Source organism: Notamacropus eugenii, chromosome 6, assembly GCF_028372415.1.
Source record: "Notamacropus eugenii isolate mMacEug1 chromosome 6, mMacEug1.pri_v2, whole genome shotgun sequence".
Taxonomy (NCBI): Eukaryota; Metazoa; Chordata; class Mammalia; order Diprotodontia; family Macropodidae; genus Notamacropus; species Notamacropus eugenii.
In genome coordinates this window covers 16,458,431-16,478,828 of record NC_092877.1, presented here as the reverse complement: position 1 = coordinate 16,478,828, position 20,398 = coordinate 16,458,431, and the positions used below count along the sequence as shown (strand labels likewise).

General features: G+C 39.2%; 1 protein-coding gene and 1 pseudogene across 1 annotated transcript in view; both read left to right on the top strand.

The window, feature by feature from the left end:
* Positions 1 to 20,398, top strand: part of PDHX (pyruvate dehydrogenase complex component X) — a 68,903-nt gene that overhangs the window by 31,636 nt on the left and 16,869 nt on the right. The window contains exons 4-7 of the mRNA XM_072619170.1: positions 425 to 624; positions 5,898 to 5,996; positions 13,675 to 13,852; positions 14,935 to 15,082. Coding sequence (XP_072475271.1) covers positions 425 to 624; positions 5,898 to 5,996; positions 13,675 to 13,852; positions 14,935 to 15,082 — 625 coding nt within the window. The remainder of the gene's footprint in view (positions 1 to 424; positions 625 to 5,897; positions 5,997 to 13,674; positions 13,853 to 14,934; positions 15,083 to 20,398) is intronic.
* Positions 16,014 to 20,055, top strand: LOC140510468 (malate dehydrogenase, mitochondrial-like; annotated as a pseudogene).

The window sequence follows — 20,398 nt, the reverse complement described above, 5'->3', positions numbered from 1 at the left end:
AGAAGGAGGTGCATTTTCAGGTGTGGTCAACGTGGGAATTTTTTCGTCTTGACTTTGCTCTCTGTGACAAGGTTTCTGCCCCTGTCCCCTGTAGGAAGAGTGGAAGGAGGAGGAAAAGGTGAGAAGCAGAGAAAAGAGATTCATGTTACTTGAAAGTGAAGAACAATTAAATTTTTAAATGGATACATATAGTCCAGCCTGCTCATTTTATAGATGGAGAAACAGGGATGAATGGAGCCATAGGAAAATGGAATCATTTACCTTTTCTAGAAATTGTGGCAGTATTAATTAAATTCTTGTTTTCAGAGTAAAAGGCGTTCTGGTGAGCTGATGCCACTTTAAGTGTGGCCACACTTAGATCTTGCAAGCACTTTTCATCTCTCATAATTATTGAGCTTACCTTTTTTTGCCTTTCAAAATGCAGGTCGAGGAAGGGAGTAAAGGTGTTCGGTTGGGATCGCTGATTGGATTGATGGTGGAGGAAGGAGCAGATTGGAAGCAGGTTGAAGTTCCCAGAGATGTGAGTCCTCAGCCGCCCCTGGCTTCTCCTTTGTCTGCACCGCCTGTAGCTGAAGCCGTGGTGCCTGCTTCTGCCATGAAGGCCCCCCCGGCTAGGAAACTGTCGTGAGTATGCCATTCTTAGATGGGCTTTCCCATTGCACATGGCATTCCAATGGGACCTTTTCTCGTTCTTTTCCTAAGAATTTGAGGCATCAACAAAAGTGACTAGCTCATCCTTCTTGGGTGTACTCAGTGAACTAGTCTCAAAGCCGGGCACTAAACTGGATATTTGGATCCCGAGACCATGTTTGATTTCTCAGAGCCATTCCTGGCTAGTCTAGGGTTTAGAAGGACATCGGACATCACCTGGCATAACTGTCATTTTATAGATGGAGAAATGGCCTCAGAGGAGTCAGGGATAGCCATCAATCCCTTCTCTTCTGGAGGTGAGGTGAACATTCTTCTAATTTCTTTGTCTGGACTCTCAATCTCCCTTGATTTCCCTTCACTTGCTTTCCCCATTTCCCCAAAGGAGGATCCCAGTGAGTGGGCTGAGAAAGCAATTTTTGCATCCAGAAGTCACCTGGTGATAAGAGTAGCAAATTAATAACCCTAACAATTGGCATTTATGTAGCACATTTAAGGTTAAGAAAGCACTTTTCATGTGTTATCTCATTTGTTCTTGGAAATAGACTCTAGAACGTGTGGGTATGTCTAGGTCCTCTCTCACTTCCAGAATGTATCCCTTGAGATGGAAGGAACCTCAGAGACCATATAGTCCAACTGTCATTCTATGGATGAAGAAATTGAGGCCCAGAGAAGTGCCACGATTTACCCTAGACCACATGGGTAGTAAACAGCAAAGCCAGAATTTGAACTCAGATTTTCACATTTGGTGCTCTTTTCACTGTGTCCTATTGTGTTTTTCTCCTTTGAGAAACCCCAGACAATGAGTTTGGACTTCCATTATAACAAGCCTGGCCAACTGACACAAAATGAAGATGACTTTAAAAAACAGAACAACTGGTTTTGACTCCTTGTTTCAATTTAATTAATTCCTGTGTTTGAATTTCTGGCACAGAGGACAGTGTGCTTCTTCTAGCTAGTTGTTCTGTGAGGTCTCAAAATCATAGGCGCCCAGCATTTCACTCTAGTAAGGGACCACAGGAATCATACAGGTGAGGAAATAGAGTCCCACCAAGGGCAGTGACTCTTCTGACATCACAAGGTAAATAAGTGGCAGGGTTGAATTTCAAATCTTAAGTTTTTTGACTACAAATCCATGACTTTTTCCATTGTATTTTACTGCCCACTTTTCAGCTAGACTCCTTCATGAAGATGTGTTCAGGGATGTTCTTTGCACGTTGTCACATGCTTACATTTTGCGTACGTTTTACATTATGCGTACGTTTTACATTATGCGTACGTTTTGTATTAACAGAATTTCACAAGTTGCTAATTGAATCATCAGATGGAGGATTAACAGAATATTTCTGCCATCTCTTATTTTACTATCCCTTCCTTTTGAATGACCTCCATAAGGCAAAACTTGCTGGTGGTTTTGGTTTTTCTTCTTATCAAAGATCCCCTTAAAACTGCACTAAATATTGCAAACCCCTTTCATTTTCACGTTTCCCTTCTTATTTACTATTAGAAGAGTTCTGATCTGTATTTGGTTTCTTAGGGATACCCCCACAATTACCTATGCCAATGTCTCATTAAGGCACTGAGATGCCCTTGAGTTTTTCAAGTCTCTGCCAGCAGTATGTAATATCTGGCAGCATCTACCATATTGGAAAGACTTCAAGTAAGGTCCCAACAACAGATGAGGTTTGCTTTCTAAGACTTAGCCTTGTTAAGTGTGGAGAGGCTCATCCCCAAGAGTCTGGCTTTTTGGTAATGAATTCTTTGTTCATGGCAACCCATAGAATGGCAGAAATGCCCAAAGTGGTATTCAGTCCTTTTTGGCCTCCTTTGCTTCGGTAGTGAGGGTGGTACACAGTGGCAACAGAAGGGCTTCTGGTACCAAGGATCACAAAATTTGTATCTTTAAACATGATAGATATTATTACTAGAAATGTGAGGTCCTTTTCCATTGACTAAGTAGACATACTACTGGCAGAACTGAATCATATCAGTTTGTTATTTTCATTATAAGGGAAAAGAAAAAAATTAGAAGTTGCAGGTAAATTGAAGGATGGCCCATAAATTCTCCTTGAGTAGATGAAGAAATGAATTGATTTAATTGTGTGTCCAAAGGCAATAAGAAAATCACTTCATGGGTCACTTGGTCATCTTGTCTTTTAGTGCTGATGATAAGCATTTACCTGCATGAAGATGGTTGCAGCTTAAGCACCAACATCTGTTTCAGAGGATGAAAAGGTAGATAAGATCCTTTAAATTAAATCAACATATGATTTGATACTTAGAAATTTCAATGCAAAAATGGATATAGGGGAGGACAGCATAATATATATTGGAAAACAGTTCAGGAGGAAGCAGTAAATTGGCCCAAAGGCTTGCAAACTTCATAGAAATCTCATAACTCTTTTTCATGATTACTTTTTGAAGAGAATAGTTTGGAGATGCTAATCTGGGTTAGCACCAAAATAAAATATTGACTTCAAATTTTTTGCATATGTTTTAACATATAGGAAATGGGAATCATTTATGAATCAGCTTTCTCTTTCCATTCACACAACCACTTGTTTAAGCAAAAATAAAAATTAACATCAAATTAGAAGCACTAATACAAATACATCCTTGCATATTTATACCAACTGCTAATAGTAACAGCGAACATGGGCAATGGATAAAAGAACAGATATCATCACAGAATTTCACTGTCAGTAAACATCTATTAACTGCATCTACATGCCGGGCACTGTACTAAATGTTAGGGATACAAGGGAAGGTAAAAGACACTTCCTCCTCCTAAGGAGATTTTTAACTGATGTAATTATCAATACAGTAACTTTTAACTACATAATTCTTTAAGTTGCTATGATGAGGAGACCAAAAATTCCTGGAAACTATCTTAGCCAGCCAAAAGTAGAGCAATCTATGTCAGTTAAGGATAAAATAGGTTAGTTTATAAATTTGTTTGTGCATAAAAGGGTGGCAGATTATGAGCAGCATCACTTCGTATAACAGTGAAAGGTAGTGGAGGGAGGGCTAGGTTTACAGAAAGGATCCTCCTAAGGGTGAAACTGGAAGGACAATAGACAGAATTGGAGAAGCTCTGGCCAGGTTTCTCTGCCTTCTTCCTCCATCACTGTCAATAGTTGTACAGCCACAGTTGTGCAGTCTAACAGCCCAGTCTCTGGTGTGCTACAGGAGGAAGTAGGAATGTCACCAGAGCTGCTGAGCAGGTGGGGGGCAGTGGCACAGGGTCATAGCACCACCCTGCTCGAAATGGCAGAAACTGGCAGCAGAGACTGAAGCAAGCCAAGCCAGGAAAACTCTATACACAACTAATGCAAAATCCGAGGAAAGAATAGTAAAGGAAAACTGGAGGTTTGTCATTAGAACTGCCAAGTCGGACCCAAGAGATGTGTTGGGAAAATGGATCTCTCCTTACAATCTCAGAGGTCTAGGGGTGAAATAAAGCAAATGCTGTCAGTTTTTAGGTTAGTTTTGCTCAGCTTAGAAAATTCTTAATAGGGGAAGCTAGCATGAAGTGGAGAGGAAATATTTACCAATAAATATGATATAAGAACAAAAAGCAGCAGCAATTTTTTTTTTTAAAGAGAAGACATTAACGAAAACAAAGATGGGAGGAAAACCTAAATTAACTCAAGTATACACGGAGGAAATCCATACTGGAGGCAAAACAGTTTTGAGGATGTTGAAGGATGTCTGATTAAGGAGAATGCCAGATTTCAGGAGAAAAACTTTGGGCCAGTTATCCCCCTCAGTAGACACTCAGGAAAATATTTACTAACAAACCATTTGTCTACTTTGTCATCTCTACAAAGTGGGAGAAAAATCTACACACACATACCTTGATGAAGGTTTGAGGAGGGAATAGGTCAGCTTTCATAAATAATATTCTGCAGTAGATCACATCTTTATGGTCGTACAGCTGAAAAAGTAGAGACAGTACAAAATCCCAGGGAGCTTATTGTTTGAGTATAAAGACTCATTTGAGTCTGTAAAGCAGAAGGCTGCCTTAATTAGGCTTTCTTCCTCTGCTCATTAGATCCTAAAATAGTTTTGTATGTTATTTAACAAAGCAAATAACTTGGTTCTGTCCTCTGATTTCTAGCAGATGAAGTGCTGGACTTACAGGACAGAAAACTTGGTTTGACTTGAGTTCTACCTTAGGCATTTCCTAATTATGTGACCACTGGAAAGTCATTTTACCTTTCTCAGCCTCGGTTTCTTTATCTGTAAAAATGAGGATATGTGAAACACTAACTTCTTAGGGTTATTTTGGGTAGCAAATGAGACAATATGTGTAAAGTGCTTTATTAATCTATCAGTAGGTTTACATTAAATGCCTTTTATTTTCTAAGCCCGGTGTTAGCCATTGGGATGTCAAAGAAAAGATAAAAACAGTCCCTGTCCCCAAAGAGCGTACATTTTGTCGGGGGAAACAATAGGCACCCCCTGCCCCCACATGAATACAAACAAAAAACAAAAACCTCTGTGTGTGACAAGATAATTTTGAGGGAGGGGAGATCGTTAGTAGTTGGAGAAGTCATTGGCCTTTGAACTGAGCTTTGAAGGCAGCTAGGGATTCTAAGTGGTACTGATAAGGAGCAAGAGTGTTCCAGATATGGGAGAACTTTTAGGCATAAATGCAAGGTGTTAATGGTACTGCATGGATGTAAAAGTGGCTTGGCTGGGGCTTAGGAGACCTCATTTCCATCACCAGTTAGCTTTGTGACCTGTTCTTGCCTCAGTTGCCTCTCAGTTGTTGTCTAAAAAGGAAAAGCTTTATTTGTGGTCAGTAGGTAGTGCGTGATATTTCCCTTACGATATTTGAATCATCTAAATGATAATTGAAAAAAAAAGGCTTTTTGTTTTTATATATTAATTTACTTACCTTTATTTAATTTTGAACCAGTGATTAAATGTTTTAAAAAGATATTTTGTCTATAAAATAAGAGTAATAGAGATTATTTTGAATGTTCTGAGATACTTTGAAATTTAACTTTACGTGTGATTATAAAATGGTTTTGTGAATCATTAAAATTATAACCATCCAGTTGGTAGTGTCAAACTCCACAAAATAAATAAGAACATGGTACAATGTAGATAATGCTGATTTGTGGTTTTCTAAGTCAGCCTGCAGGGAATTGGTTCTGTCCGAGTTTGACAGGCCAGATCTGTATCATTTTATTTGAAATAACTGAATTTTTGCATCATGGAATCTGCATTTTCTTATTCAGGTTTCGACTGAGTCCTGCTGCTCGAAACATTTTGGAGACGAATGACATTGATGCCAGCCAGGGCACTCCTACGGGGCCTCGGGGCATATTTACTAAAGAGTACGTATATGCTTTATGTAGTAGAGAGCATCTGGTTACCATGATCGTTGGAAGTTATCACTGGAATCACCTTCAGACTCTATTGCCTTTTATATTTTAATCATATTTGTTACAGTCCAAGGATTGGTTTTAGAATGGCAGAATACACATATGTGCAAGTGTGCCTGTTTGTATAACTGCCTATTACCTACAAAATAGTTTGGTTTTGTTTATCTCTAAGTCTTTGGTTTTAGTGAAATTATTGCAGATGATGATGTTACATAGTGACATTTTTTATTTAAATATATGAAGTTTATATCAGGAGTTGTGAAGTAATGATGTGGAGACATTTGTTTCTCACATCATCTTGGATTTTTTTTTCTCTTGAATTGTGATTGTGCATTTGATCTTAATAAATGTTCCCTATTAACTCTTCAGGGATATTTAAGTCTTAAAAGGTCAAGCGAGAAATAACAAAATAGCTTTAATTGGAGAATACAGTTAGCATGTTGCTATTGTGATATATAAGAATGAGAAAAGGGTAAGTTATATATGCAGTGAAGCAACTTAGGCCTGAATTAAAGTGATTAACAGTCAGAAATGGATGACAGAAATGATACTGCCGCTCCCTATGATAATTTCACCCATAACGTTAATCCATGCTAGACTTATCCTTACAACAAGAACAACAGGGCCTAGAAACTGTCTTGGGCAGCAGACATCTGACTTTACAGACACTAGATTCCAGTATAGACTCATTTGTAAGGTCCAGTGAAGAAGGATGATTAGGAGCAGTATTGTCTCCTAAAGCAAAGAGTGAAATCAGTTTAATGGTGAGGTGTCCATGTAAGTCATATTACCCCAATATCATTCCAGGATGAGAAAGGAACGAGAGCTGCAAACCAGAGGGAAAGGGCCTGTGGTCAGTGGTGTGGGAGCAAATCCATGCGCACGCTGACCTGCTCCCCACCACGCTCGTGTGTTGTGTGACTCTGGGCCAGTTTGTGCCCATGCATTATCGAGTTTGTTAAGCTATCGATACATACTGTGGGGGCTGTGGTGGGGACGGGACAGAGCTTTTCAGGTGGAAAAGTCACCTTTCCAGATGGAACGATGCCATGCTTAGTTTATGGGGCAAGTAGATGTCAGCGTCTGGCAGATAACATCAGAATACACAAGGAGTAGACTGGCTCTTGCAGAGCAGTTTAAAGTTATTGGAGATGATTACTGGGTAGACTGAAAACACTGAGTCTGTTGTTGCCCTGCTTGTTCAGTGAGAGGCTCCTGATAGTGATCGCTGTCCACACACGGGTCAGTGGCCAAATGTTAGTGCTTTCCACCTTGCCCATATAAAGGCATTCCCTTGTTTTGTAGTCGCAGTCCATTGTTATCTGCAGTTTTGTCTAGTAACATTTAAACTGCCAATCACATGTGCTTTCGAGCTGGCCTGTCTAGTTGCTAGCTCCTTGCTGGATATGGCTGCATAATATACTTTAGTATGTTAATGAAAGTATTTCTTCCACCTCTAAGCTTTTGCTTGTCCATTCTTTGCTTAATTAATCTGTGTTAAAGTCTGTGAGCCTAAATCTTCCAAGGTTACGTGCAGAGAATGGATGGTAGTAGCTCGCCTCTGTGGCTTTGCTTGTGTATCTCTGAACATGTACCCTGTGGTTTCTGGCGTTATTTTTTTATGTAACTTCTGATTTTATTTCACTGGGCATTTCTCTGGACTCATATAAACAGTACTTTTAAGCATATCTATCAGAGGTCTTCAGTTCATTTTTTCTTTGAGTTTTACTGATGTCAAAAAACAAAGTAGACTTTTTTGTTTATTTTCCATGTTTGTTATTTTTGAGGGACAGTCTGAGGATACAGAATCTTACGATGCTATTTGTGTCCTAGAGGTTTCAAAAGTGTTACACACCTCTTAGGAAAGTCTCCCAGTGTAGAATGCAGTTCCTCAGGAGGTCCTGAGCTCCTTGTTACTAAGAGAGCTGTAGTAGAAGTCTTGGTGATCCATTTACAAGTCATGTGAAGGGAATGCATTCGTGCTTCAGGTGTAAGCTGGACAAGGCGACTGACTTGTGGTGCTCCGTCTTTGGTTGGAGCTGTACAGCTCCCCTTGAACAAGCAGAGTTAGTAATAGCTTTTCATCTAATTCCCTATCACATACCTTTTCTGAGTGAACCATAAAGCAGGGGGTCATTCAGGTTATGTGATGTCATTAAGAAAAGATTTTGTAAATTGTTTCATTGTGATTTCAGTTATAATATTTAAGATGAAATATTTAAAACATTCTTATGCCTGTAATCCCATGCAAAGTCCAACATGAAGCATTTCACCTGGTGTCCTATCCATAGTAGCCATTTTCTTATTGTGATGTGATGGATTTTCAGGCTTTGGAGGAGAGCTCCTCCAGAATATCTTAGGGCACATTTTTTAAAAGACAAACTGTGCAAGTGACACATAAGGTAGGATGCAGGCCTTTTGGTGGAGTTGTGAATTAGTTTGACTTTCTGGAAAGCTCTTTGGCATAATGCTGGAAAGATCACTATGTTGTGGATACTCTTTGATTGGACAATATCTCTACAGGGCACGTAATCTCAGGTGTTCAAAGACAAGTCAAAGTTTCCCATGTTAAGTAAGTGTTTATAACGGTACTTTGCTTTGGTATTAAAAATTTTAAAAACTGGAAATAAAATGGGTGACCATAAATTGGAGACTAGTTGAGCAAATTGTGATATGTGAATGTTATAGAACAGTATTGTGCCAGAAAAATTGGCACATTTGAAAAAAGTAGAAAGTTGTTATTAATGGATACTGAGGACATTTAGCCAAATCAGGAAAACAGTCTGCCCAATGATCCCCACATTGTAAAGAAGAGGAATCTCGGGAGATACTAGAATATAGGTTCATTGCAAGGAGCCAGTCTTGGGTTAGAGAACTAGTAGAGGAATGCCCCTCCCCCTCCATGGGGAATACTGGTGATGGATCTGATTCAAAATAGCGGATGTGGATGTGGCGGCTTGGTGTGGCTTTCTGACCAGACTGCTTTGTTACGAGAGAGTGTTTGAGGGGAAGGAAATGGGAAAAGAACGACAAAGTTTTAGTGAAAATAATGATGCACCTAGTCTCTTTTGTTGTTGCTGTTGACTGTCTCAAAGAAAGTAAGTGTTAGTGGAACACAGACGTCCATAGATAATGTTTACGATAATAACTGGGTTTTGTAGGGATGGCACGTTAAAGCTTACAGAGTGTATTTCTCCAATAACCTTCTGAGTGTTATCCTCATTTTATAGATGAGGGAACTGTATATTCATACAGTTTGTACATTGCTTATAGCGGTGAAGCGAACCAGACTTGTAGGCAGAGGATGCAAGTGTGGATTAATCTACCAGTAAGCATTTGCTGAACTCCTCGCTGCTTGTCACTGGGCCTGCAGATAGAATGACTGAGGAGCTGAAATCAGGCTGCTTCAAACTTGGTGATTTCCAAAAAGCAGCAGCTGTTGTTTCATTGTCCCAGAAGTCCTGTAGCTAGTAACTGCCTGTGGGGTCCCTTTCTTTGAGGAGCCATCTGTTGTCAGGAACTTGATTTCTTCTTGTATCCATTCCCTGCCCCTCCCAGGGAGCCATCTCTTATGATGAGAATTTAACAAAAAGTAAAACAAAATGATTGTACGTTGAAAGAAAAAAATGGTACGAGAATCAGTCGGCCAGGCAGTGCACCCCTTTAAGTTTTAAGTCCTTTGCCAGAGCTCTGGGAGACAGCCAATGAAGTGGCCAAGGACTCTGAGGGGGGCAGGGACCCCCAGGTAGGGAAAGGCCTCTGACTTGTTTTGTTCTGAAAATCCTTTCTGCTCATGCTTATCTAAAATCTGTCCACTTCACTTTTTTTTCTCTTACATGGTTTATTTTTTTCTTATTCCAGTCATCAATTAGCTCTTTTTCCTATTTATCTTGTAAAACTATGAACAGTTTTACTGCTGTTGTTTAATAACATTTTATAGAATTTCATTGCAAAATCCTCTTGTTCTCTCTTCTAGTCGTAACATCGTGGAGTTAGTCAAGCTCCAGAGAACTTCCTCATCTTTCTCTTCAAACCTGCATCCATCCAGGCTTTTCCACGGCTCTGATAGGCATCATGATTGTTTCAGATACCTTGCCTCATGCCCCCCATTAGTCCCCAGGCTGTGCCACTTTGACCTCAGGGCGTCTCTCACATCATTTTGCCGTCCCCTGATTTCAGGCCCTGATTACTCTCAGCCTGACTATGGCAGGAATTTCCTAATGAGACTCTTTATCTGTGGTTTTCTCCTTTGGAGTCATGCTTTATATTAGTAAAATGTTAATCTTCCCTGTGAATTGATATTTCATTACCACTCATTTAAAAAAAAAAACTCGACTGTTTCTTACCAACCAGATAAAATATACTTACCTTAGCGTGGCATTCAAGTCCTGTCCATAGTGTGGCACCTATCTACCTTTCTAGGTTAGTCTCACAATGTCAAAGGTATTTTGCAAATTCAAGTGCTAGATTTAAGTCAACAGCCACTTAGCACCTTAAACTATCATTACTCCCACTCATGTACCCGACATTTTAGGCAAAGTGGACTGTTTGTGCCCTCCAAATGAATCACTTTGTCATTATTTCCATCCTCATCTTTCCCCCACAAACTCTCCTCTTCCCTACTTTCCCATTACTTTTAGTACTACCATCATCCTCCCAGTCATCCAGGCTTGTAATCTAGGTGTTAGCTTCATTTTCTCCCCCTCTCTCTTTCCTCCTTATCCAGCTTGTGTCCACGTTTTGTAGATTGTACCTTCTAAGTATTTCTCATATGCTTCCGTCTCTCCTCTGGCATTACTGCTACTAGTCTTATCCTTGGACTATCAGTGGTTTACTGGTTGGTCTTTCTGTCTCAGGTTTCTTCCCACACCACTCCATCCTACACCCAGTTGCCAAAGTGACCTTCCTAAAGTACACGTCTAACCCTGTAATAAAACGTTCCATGTACCCCTCAAGCCCTGTCCTCATTAAACTCCATCTTCAAGATGAAACAAAATACTGGCATTTAAAGCTCTTCATAACTTACACACGCACACACACGCGCACACACACACACACATAGACACATACCACAATACAGATATGCACACACACATACACATGCACACAGACACACCACACACACAGACACACCACACACACACATGCTCTCCGTCTTTTTTTATTCACTCTGCAGTTCTGTGTCCTCTGTAGTCCAGTTACACTGACCTCCTTTCTATGCCTTGTATAAGATACTCCACTCTCCTTCCTCATTTTCCCCTCCTGATTTTCCCAGCTTCTTTTAGTCCTTGTTAAAATATCACTTTTGCAAGAAGCCTTTGCCGGTCCCCCTCAGCGCTAGTCTTTTCACTCTGTTGATTACCTCCAGTCAGTCCTGTATATGTTTTGTTTGGACACCGTTGTTCACATGTTGTCTCAGCTGTTTGACTGTGAGCTGCTTGAGGGCTGGGACTGTTGCCTTCCATTTCATCCCCAGTGTTTACTTGGAATATCCTTTTCCTTCCAGCCCACAGATTGAAGTGGAAATTCATCTTGTAACTGCAGGATCAAATGTCCCTTCCTCCGTGAAGGCTTCCTTCATCCCTACTCCTTGCTCTGAAGTTAGAAGTGATTTTTTTCTCCCAGTTGTTACTTTCAGTATCCCTTAACTGCATTTTGTTTTGTGGCACTTTGCATACATGTTATCTTCTCAACTAGGTGGGGGTTAGAGCTCCTTGATGTACTAATTATTTATCTTTGCCTCTCTCCCACGATAGAGCCTCCTTTTTTATAATATAGATTGACGCTACCATCGTGCACAGTGCCAGTTGATAATTTAAAATGGTCGTTTCAGATCTGGTTCATTTCTTAAGGCTGACTTTGCGCATTGCTTTTTACCATCTTATTGAAGAAGGTAAGATGTTTATGAAGTGCCGTCTTGAACCTTCTGACCATTTGACTTGTACTCTTTCAGTTCTTGGACCACATTTTGCTACATAACTTTTAAAGTGTTGGTTGTAGCCATCTCTTCACCCTTGGTCTTTAATGAGCTGCTGTTACTCCATCCTCAGGCAGGGTCCCTATAAGGAGTCTTTCCTCCTTTGATGATCTTTCCAGGTTATCTTAAGAACCTAGGCTGACTTCTGTGTCGTGAGGTAACACTGGAGTAGGACTTCTGTGGAACTTAATGTGAAAAAGTAAAAACACAGATCCCTATACAGAATGAAAAAAATCTCAAAACTTTCATCATTGTTCCTGACTACTGTAATAAAATACAAAATCCATCCCATGGACTGCTTTGCCCAATTGCTGCTACATCCTAAAACCTTAATGAAGAGAATGCAACTGATTTGATAAACAACTAAGAGATTGTCAAATTTTTAAAGTTGTCAGAAATTTGAATTGAATGTAAGATATGGAAGAAGAAGTAATATGGAAATGGTAGTTCTATAAAGCTTTCTTTGCCCTCCACCCAAGAATCCTGAGTGTCCTACATTTAAAACCGTGAGCTTAGCCGGTGCTGTTACTTTTTCTGTTAATATGTTAAATAAAGAATAACTTTGTCAGGAACTCCATTTCTCTAAACTCCGCTTGGCCAGGCTTTACAGTTTGTTTTTGAGATCCAGGTGTACCTGTCCTTCACGTTTGCTTCACCGAGCTGTTCTACTCAAGCACAGTTTATCCCTCCTCTCCCACCTTACGCAATGCTATTTGGGATTTTGGGGGCAGACGTTTTGTTTGCAGGCCTTCGGCATTTAGGAGCTCAAGAAACCATGTCAGCTTCATTTTTCAGCCAACTGCATGTTCTCATTTCTGTGTGTGAATCACTTCCGGCTTTCATAAATGAAAGCATTAAGCGAACACTCACGTAGTTGTGTGTGTCCACATTCTTCCTAAAGCATCTGAAACTCAGAATCAGTGTGTTGTCTCTCTTCTCCCCACTCCACACCGGACTAGAGCATCAGTAGACTACTTAAAAAATGTGTCTTGTTTTATATACTAAATTTCTCGAGTCAATTAGAAATCATTTTAATGTCATCTAAAAAAAAATCAAGATTTGTGCGAAAGCTACTCTGGACTTAAAATGTCTTTAAGACTGAAATATCTGGTAAAAGTGTATAGATCATGAAATATGTAATTAAGATTGATGTAATAATCTTCCTGTGTATTGCAGGTTATCTTGCTGAATTGAAGTATTGTTCTTTTTTTATAACTTTGTGTTGGGTGCAAACGTGTGTGGGGTGAAAGATGAAATGACTGAAGAAACAAAAGTTTGAGTTTCTGAATATATCATTTTATTAAATTGCATGCCAATTGAATAACACATCACAAATAGACCTTCTCAGCTTAAGGCTGGACCCCAAATACAGGGAGAGCAGACTTTTTTGTATTAAAAACAATCAAATAAAATCATTAATTAAAAGAAAACAATTAGCCAGGATACCAAATTAGGTAATCTTATTTTTAATTAGAGGGAAGATTAGGGATTTTCCAAGTTGGGAGAGTGGAGAGGTGCAATTCCTTGAAATCAGAAAAAGAGATGTTTTGATAATTACCTTTAGCTGTTCTTTTAATCTGAATTTTTCCCCATGTGAAATGTTATACATGCATTGTTGCCAGTAAGCGTCCTTGAATTCTGTCTTTTCTCTAGAGATGCCCTTAAACTTGTGAAGCTAAAAAAGTCAGGCAAACTTGATGAATCAAGACCTTCTCCAGCACCTCCTATTACGACTGCAGTGCCTTTGCCTCCTCAAGCAGCTCCTGGGCCGCCGTCTTATCCAAGGCCAATGATCCCACCAGTCTCTACTCCAGGGCAGCCTAATGCAGTGGTAATAGCTTCTGTGCAGATTTTGCATTATCAGGAATGATGTACCATGAAGAATTAAAAACCAAAACTGATTGAAATATTACAAAATGAACACTATGTTGGCCATGTTTTTTGCATAATTATAAAGAAAACAGTTTTTTAAAAATCCTAAGCTATTTTCTGCATAGAGCTTGGCACACTGAATTGTAATCTTGTTTGACAGAGAAATTTCATGTATTCAATACAAAATAGGTATTCTTATCGTATAGTACCTTCAGGGCTTTCTTCTGTTAATTTCCCTGGCCTAGTCAGCTTATAGCACAGTGCTCTTACTCCTTATCCCAGGAAGGTGTGAACCACCATGTTATATCAAGTTGATGGCCCTTTTTGGATGGATTAGAATGTATGTCAAAAAGGAATAGAACCTTACTTATGTTGAGGAATGAGAATGAGGAAGCTGGAATGCCACATTCTCTACATTATAATTTTTATTGTTTTGTTAGCTTTTTTGAGAGTCTCAGAAAAATCAGATTTCCCTTTCTAAAAGCAGATTTCATAGAATTTTCCCAGATAAATAAAAACGTTTTGGAAATTAACTGATGCTTTGAATTATTCATGCCCTTCATCTCTATTATAGCGGATAAGTAAGAGTTGTTGTCTGTATTTGGCTTATTTTGTTTTTTTCTATTGTGTAATATTAGGAAAAAAGTAGTTTTACACTCAACTGATTTACTCAGTATAGAGCTGCAAAGGGGCAAATAGTACAGATTTGAGTGTGATTTCTTTGTAATCTTAAGTCTAAAAACACAAAACTAACTTGCAAGTTTGATTTTCCCTGTTGACTATTCTGGTCATACTAGTACATAGTTAAGATGTAAATCATTTTCTCTTATTTTTTATTAATTTGTTTTTTTAATCTATGGTAGATTTTTCTACTTTTTCTTATAGAAATAAGGTTACTTAGTCCCTCTTAAATGGTCTACTTTCTACATTAACTTTCAATTAATGTTATAAGTTAAGGTTATTGGGACAGGATCCCAATTGGGTAGTTTTTCACTCTTCTGCCACCTATGGTTTAACAGAGAGATTACTGTTTCTTTTTAGGGCACATTCACTGAAATCCCTGCCAGCACTGTTAGAAGAGTAATTGCCAAGAGGCTAACTGAATCTAAAAGTACTGTACCTCATGCATATGCTACTGCTGACTGTGACCTTGGAGCTGTCTTAAAACTAAGACAAAGTCTCATCAAAGGTTAGTAAAGCGACTTTGGGTATTCATTGAACATATCTAATTTGTCTCTTATAAAATCATATTTGTGAAACTCAAATTCTCTGTCATGTATGCATATATAGCTTTATCATTAAAAAGATGATTTGAAGTCGTTAGAAGAAACTGTAGACCAGCCCCTTGTTAACTACTGAAGAAATGGCAGCCCGTGGAGGTTCAGTGACCTGCTTAGGGTCACAGATAATAAGTGTCAGAGTGGGATTTGAATTCATGTTCTCTGACTCCCAAGCCAGGGCTCTTTCCAGTGTTCCAGGTGATAGAATTATATTTATATTAAAGTTAAGAAGTAAGTGAAGTTGAATGGCATTTCATCTCCCTTTAAAGGAAGAAATCCATCGAATCTTTGGATTCTAGAGAAGGGGACTTATCCTGCTTATATAACCCTGAAATTACTTGATACTTCCTCCTTCTCTTATTTATCCTCTTTCTTTGCCACGATATAATGGTAATAACATTAAGCTCATATGGATTATCTCTGAGGAAATTCAAAGATAATGAGAAAGAACTAAAACTAGACTGAACAAAATTTAATCCTTTTCAATTCAGAAGACAATTCATTGCCATAATTAGGAGCATCAATTTTTGAACAGTTTTTGCCTCGGGATATATTGGGTCTTTTCATCGTTGCTTTCTGTAACCTTCTGTCCGCCTGGCTCTTTCCTCCTGACCCTTCACATGTTTATCATGCTCCATTTTGCAGTAGTTATTTGAAATATATTTTTTAGCAAAAAGTAAGGCAGAGGGTACAAAAATTCTCTCAGTTTTAGATAATCTGGAGACATTAATTTGTTATTAATTGATTATTTAAACATTAACTTATCCCTTGACACTCTAAATATATGATTCTTTGTCCATTGACTAATAGGAGGACAGGCTAATGTCGAAACTGAACCGTACTGAGCCTTAACAGTCTCCCTCTAAATGAAACCAGGACACAAAAAGAACTGGCAGCAAAATGGAAAGATGGCAAAAGATGGCACAGGTTCTTGTTGGAGAATCAGCTGAAAGGATTAATTTTATTGTATTTTCAGAGGAAACCAGAAACAACAGCTTCTTGGGACAAAGAAAGTAATTGTATAAATGTTCTCTCATTTTGTCCTCACAGCCATCCTAGGAGACAGCTGTTATTATTATTATTATTACAGTTGAGGACACGGAAACAGACGGTGGTGACATGACATTCCCACAGTCACACAGCTAATGTCTGAGACCAGTTTTGAGCTCAGCTGTCCATGAGTTCAAATGCACTTCCATGTACTTTGATATTGATGACATCAGTGTAAATGTCAGATGGGTAAGAATTACAGAAAGTACATTACAAAATATGATTTAAGAGGACCAAAGATTTTGTAGACTTCATAGAAACTTCTTGCCTATACATCATGAAAATTTTCCTTGAGAAAGTGTATGACAGACCCAGGATATAGTGAGCACAGAATAATCACACACACACACACACACACACACACACACACACACACACACACACACACACCCCCACGCATGCACACAATTTTATATAACAGGCAATCAGTAGCTCATTACTGGTGTAGGAGTTATTACTTCATCAAGTATTTATGTCCAGTGAGATCACTGACTTGTTAGATGTAAATAAGAAATAAAAATGAAAAAAAAATACGGCCTGTTAAAACAAGTTATTGACACTGAAAAATGGGAAATGGATGGAAGGAAGGATGACAGTGATTTTTAATAATTTCATAAGGAAACTAACCATTGTAAATCAGTGTAATGAGTCTCAAAGTGACAAAAATTTTCCTGAGTACCCTCCTGAATCAACAAACACTTGACTTACTTTCCTAGTGGAGAAATATGGTAGCCAAGGGCCATGCCAGCTTAATATGCCAATTATATAACATTGCTAAAAAAAAATATTTCCAGGAAAGCATAGTGAAAGATGATACTATGTCAGCTCATGAGACTACACATAATAAGCAGGAACTGGGAGACTTGAGTTTAAAGAAATCCCAGCAAGGCCCAGTGAAGTTGTCCTAACCCACCCATGTCTGTCCTTTCTGTTAAGTTTGCTAAGGGGACTACTGATCGTGCTAGAGGTCTTGCTCTGTTTCTTCCTGCATTGCAGAGGTACAAGTGGAGCTCACAGAACCCATTAGCAAACTCTCCTCTTGTCACATGATCAGCCTCTGTTCTTTTCTGATCCTACCTTTCTTTGCTGACATCCTGTATTCCACTTCCCCTCCACAACTCCTTGCTTATAAATTTTCCTTTTGGGAACGAAATGGAGTAGTAAAAAAAGCTCTGAAAAGGTAGTTTTCCAAAGAAGTTTTCCAAGTCACCAGCCATATTACAAGGAAAGGATTTTGTAAGGCACTAAGAATAGAAATGCAAATGAAAACAACTCTGTTTTCACCTTACTATCCATCAGATTGACAAAGGTGATGAAAGAGGAAAATAAATGTTGGAAACTCTGAAAAGACAGATGCTAATAACCTCTTGGCAGAACCGTGAATTGATTGAACTGTTCTAAAACGTCATGAAAGTATACAGATCATTTGACTCATTGATAGCACTACTAAATCTATAACCCTCAAAAAATCAAAGAAAGAAAGGTCACATAGAAGTAAAATAGAACAGTATTTTTTGTAATAATAAAGAACAGGGAGGAAAGTAAGACCCCATTAGTTCTGTAATGGTTGAACACATTGTTGTGTGAGAACTTAATTTCTTACTGTGCAATAATACTCCATTGGAAATAAGAATTCATAGAAATTTGGGAAAACCTGTTTGAACTAATACAGAGCAAATTGAGCAGGACTAGGAGAAGAATTTACTTGACCTCAAAAAGCATCATTGAAAGACATCGAAGGCATATATGCTGCAGTTCATTGGAGTGACAGACCACCCTCCTGGACTACATTATGCCCATGCCCTTTGTCCATCCCACAGTGCTATAGTTCTTCACCCGCTCCCCTTATGCTAGTCCTTTCCCACCTCTGCACAGAAAAATGCAAACATAGCTGTGCTAGGTGCTTCTAGAGGAATTGAGCAGTCATTTTGCTGCTTCTGAAAAATAGCTCTTTGAGGAGTCACCTATCACTGTGACATGGCTCACACTGCTTGTGTAGCAGCTGATCTGAGCCAGATTGCTTGAAAGGCTATGATGTGGTCATGATTCCTGCAGGAGCCCCAGGAAGCCAGAAATGACTCGTGATGACCTGTTCAACACCAACACTACACTTGTTCCTACACTGGCTTTTGCCTGTGCCAGGCATTACCCAGAAGCCATGATCTGTCTTCTGGCAAATCTGGTCAACTCTGCCATCCCCATCACTTCTGAAGTTTTAAAGAAACGGTGTGTACAGCCTCAGCAAGATTGGATATCACCAGAACAAGTACTTTTCTTGGTGGCAGTGCAGGGGAGACTCATCCTCTGGTCCTCAGTGCACACCCACAGTGGAATTTCTGGGAGACCGACTGAAAACCTTGACAGGAAGGATCTTAGAGGCTGGAATGTAGATTGACAGAACTAGAGCTGGCACCGTTTTTGCACCCTTATAAATGGCCTCTTGGTGCCAGACTTGTTCTCTTTAATGTGGATGTAGTAAATGGAAAGGAGGGCATTGTCCAGTGCTTCTTTGTTAGATTGGAAGAGACATAGTGCTCCTGTTTTTCCACCCCCTTGCTACTTGGGGAAGAAAGTCATCAAGGAGAAGCTGGTATTGGCAGGATCTCCTCTTTGGAAGAGAAGATGCAGGAACCTTCCATCAAGAAAGAAGAGGATTTTTGTGAAGAACATGAAATGAAAAAACTCTAATGGGAAGAGAGCAATCCATTTCCTTAGTTTATTTAGGCCTTATGTTATTGGAAAGATATTTCATAGGCAGTGTGTTCTCTTTGAGAAGATGGATTATATTAGTGTATTATCACCCCTTCCAATTGTTAGTTGCTGTGTTGGCACATCAATAAAACAGTCGTCTATTTTTTTAAAAAATCATCAAAAGTCTGATCATTGCTGACTCACATTTTAGTAATGTGTCCTTTTCTGTCTGAATGCACAACAAGCTACGTAGCTTTGTCAATCAGTTGGTTGCTGTGGGACAGACAGATGCCCAGCAATTTAGGCACAGAACCTAACAGGAATAGGACAGTGGGCTGGATGGCCTTCAGGAAATTGTGGAGATCCTTTAATGACCCCAAACTTCTCTCAGAAGCATGAGTCCAGCTTCTTCATACCATTATTGAGCTATAATTGTTACATGGATGTAGAGCATACCTTCAGGAAAATTGAAAACAAATATCACAGAGAAGGCAATCGAAGAAAGGCACGTTCCAGATGTGGCCTGCCATAACACAACAGCTGGGAAGAACTTTAAAAAAGTTAATCAGTGAAATGTATGACAATAAAAAAAAAAAAGTGACCTGGCTACATGGCAAGTGGAAGGCATATGACAGGTGGGCAGCTTGGTGCCCTTCTGCTATCTCGAATATGTCAGAAGAGTGACAGGGAGATCTGCAGCCCAGGAGGAGTGGGCATGGATGGGCTGTGTGCCATGTCATGGGAGGGAACATCCAGATGGTGATCTCAGACCCAGCTGAGGATTCCAGTTGAGTGTTTCCACGAATGCTAGAATATGAGTCTAAGGAGTTCTTTTGAACCGATGTTTATAATGATTATAACATTACATGTGAAATAAAATTATCTTAGGATATTATCAGTGTAGCTAAGATTTATTTACCTTCACCCAGGCTAAGGAAGAGCTTTTAGCCTAGAAGAGTTTACTCTTTGACCTTTTTTTTTTTTTTTTAAGAAACAGCATTATTATATCATTACTTTGCATGTAAAAGACTAATCCTATTCCAGTCATGCTATGTAGTCATTTGTTCAGCTTAATTTGATAAGTCTTTATAAAACTATGTGTACATGGTTTTATTTTCTTAATAAAAGTCTGGTCACTTTACTGTGTATTGGAAAGGCTTTTCTTCATTTTTTAAGTCCAGTGGCACATGTTCTCTCTCTGCTCAGGGGTGAGGAACCTGTGGCCTTTTTTTTTTTTTTCCAGTGAAAGTAAAACAGTTTATTACAGGTTAGCTATAATGAGTTGACTCTTAAGGAGCCTAAGCATTTGTGATATTTGCATTGATAAGTGAACCAGATAGAATCTCAGCTACACAGTCAGACCTGGATTGAATCTGAGAGCCTTCATAGAGGCAAGATGGAACTTAAATACAGAAAAGACTATAGGAGGGATGGGGGTGGGGGTGGTGGTGGTGGGGGGAGTCTGGTATTCTAGAGTGATGGGA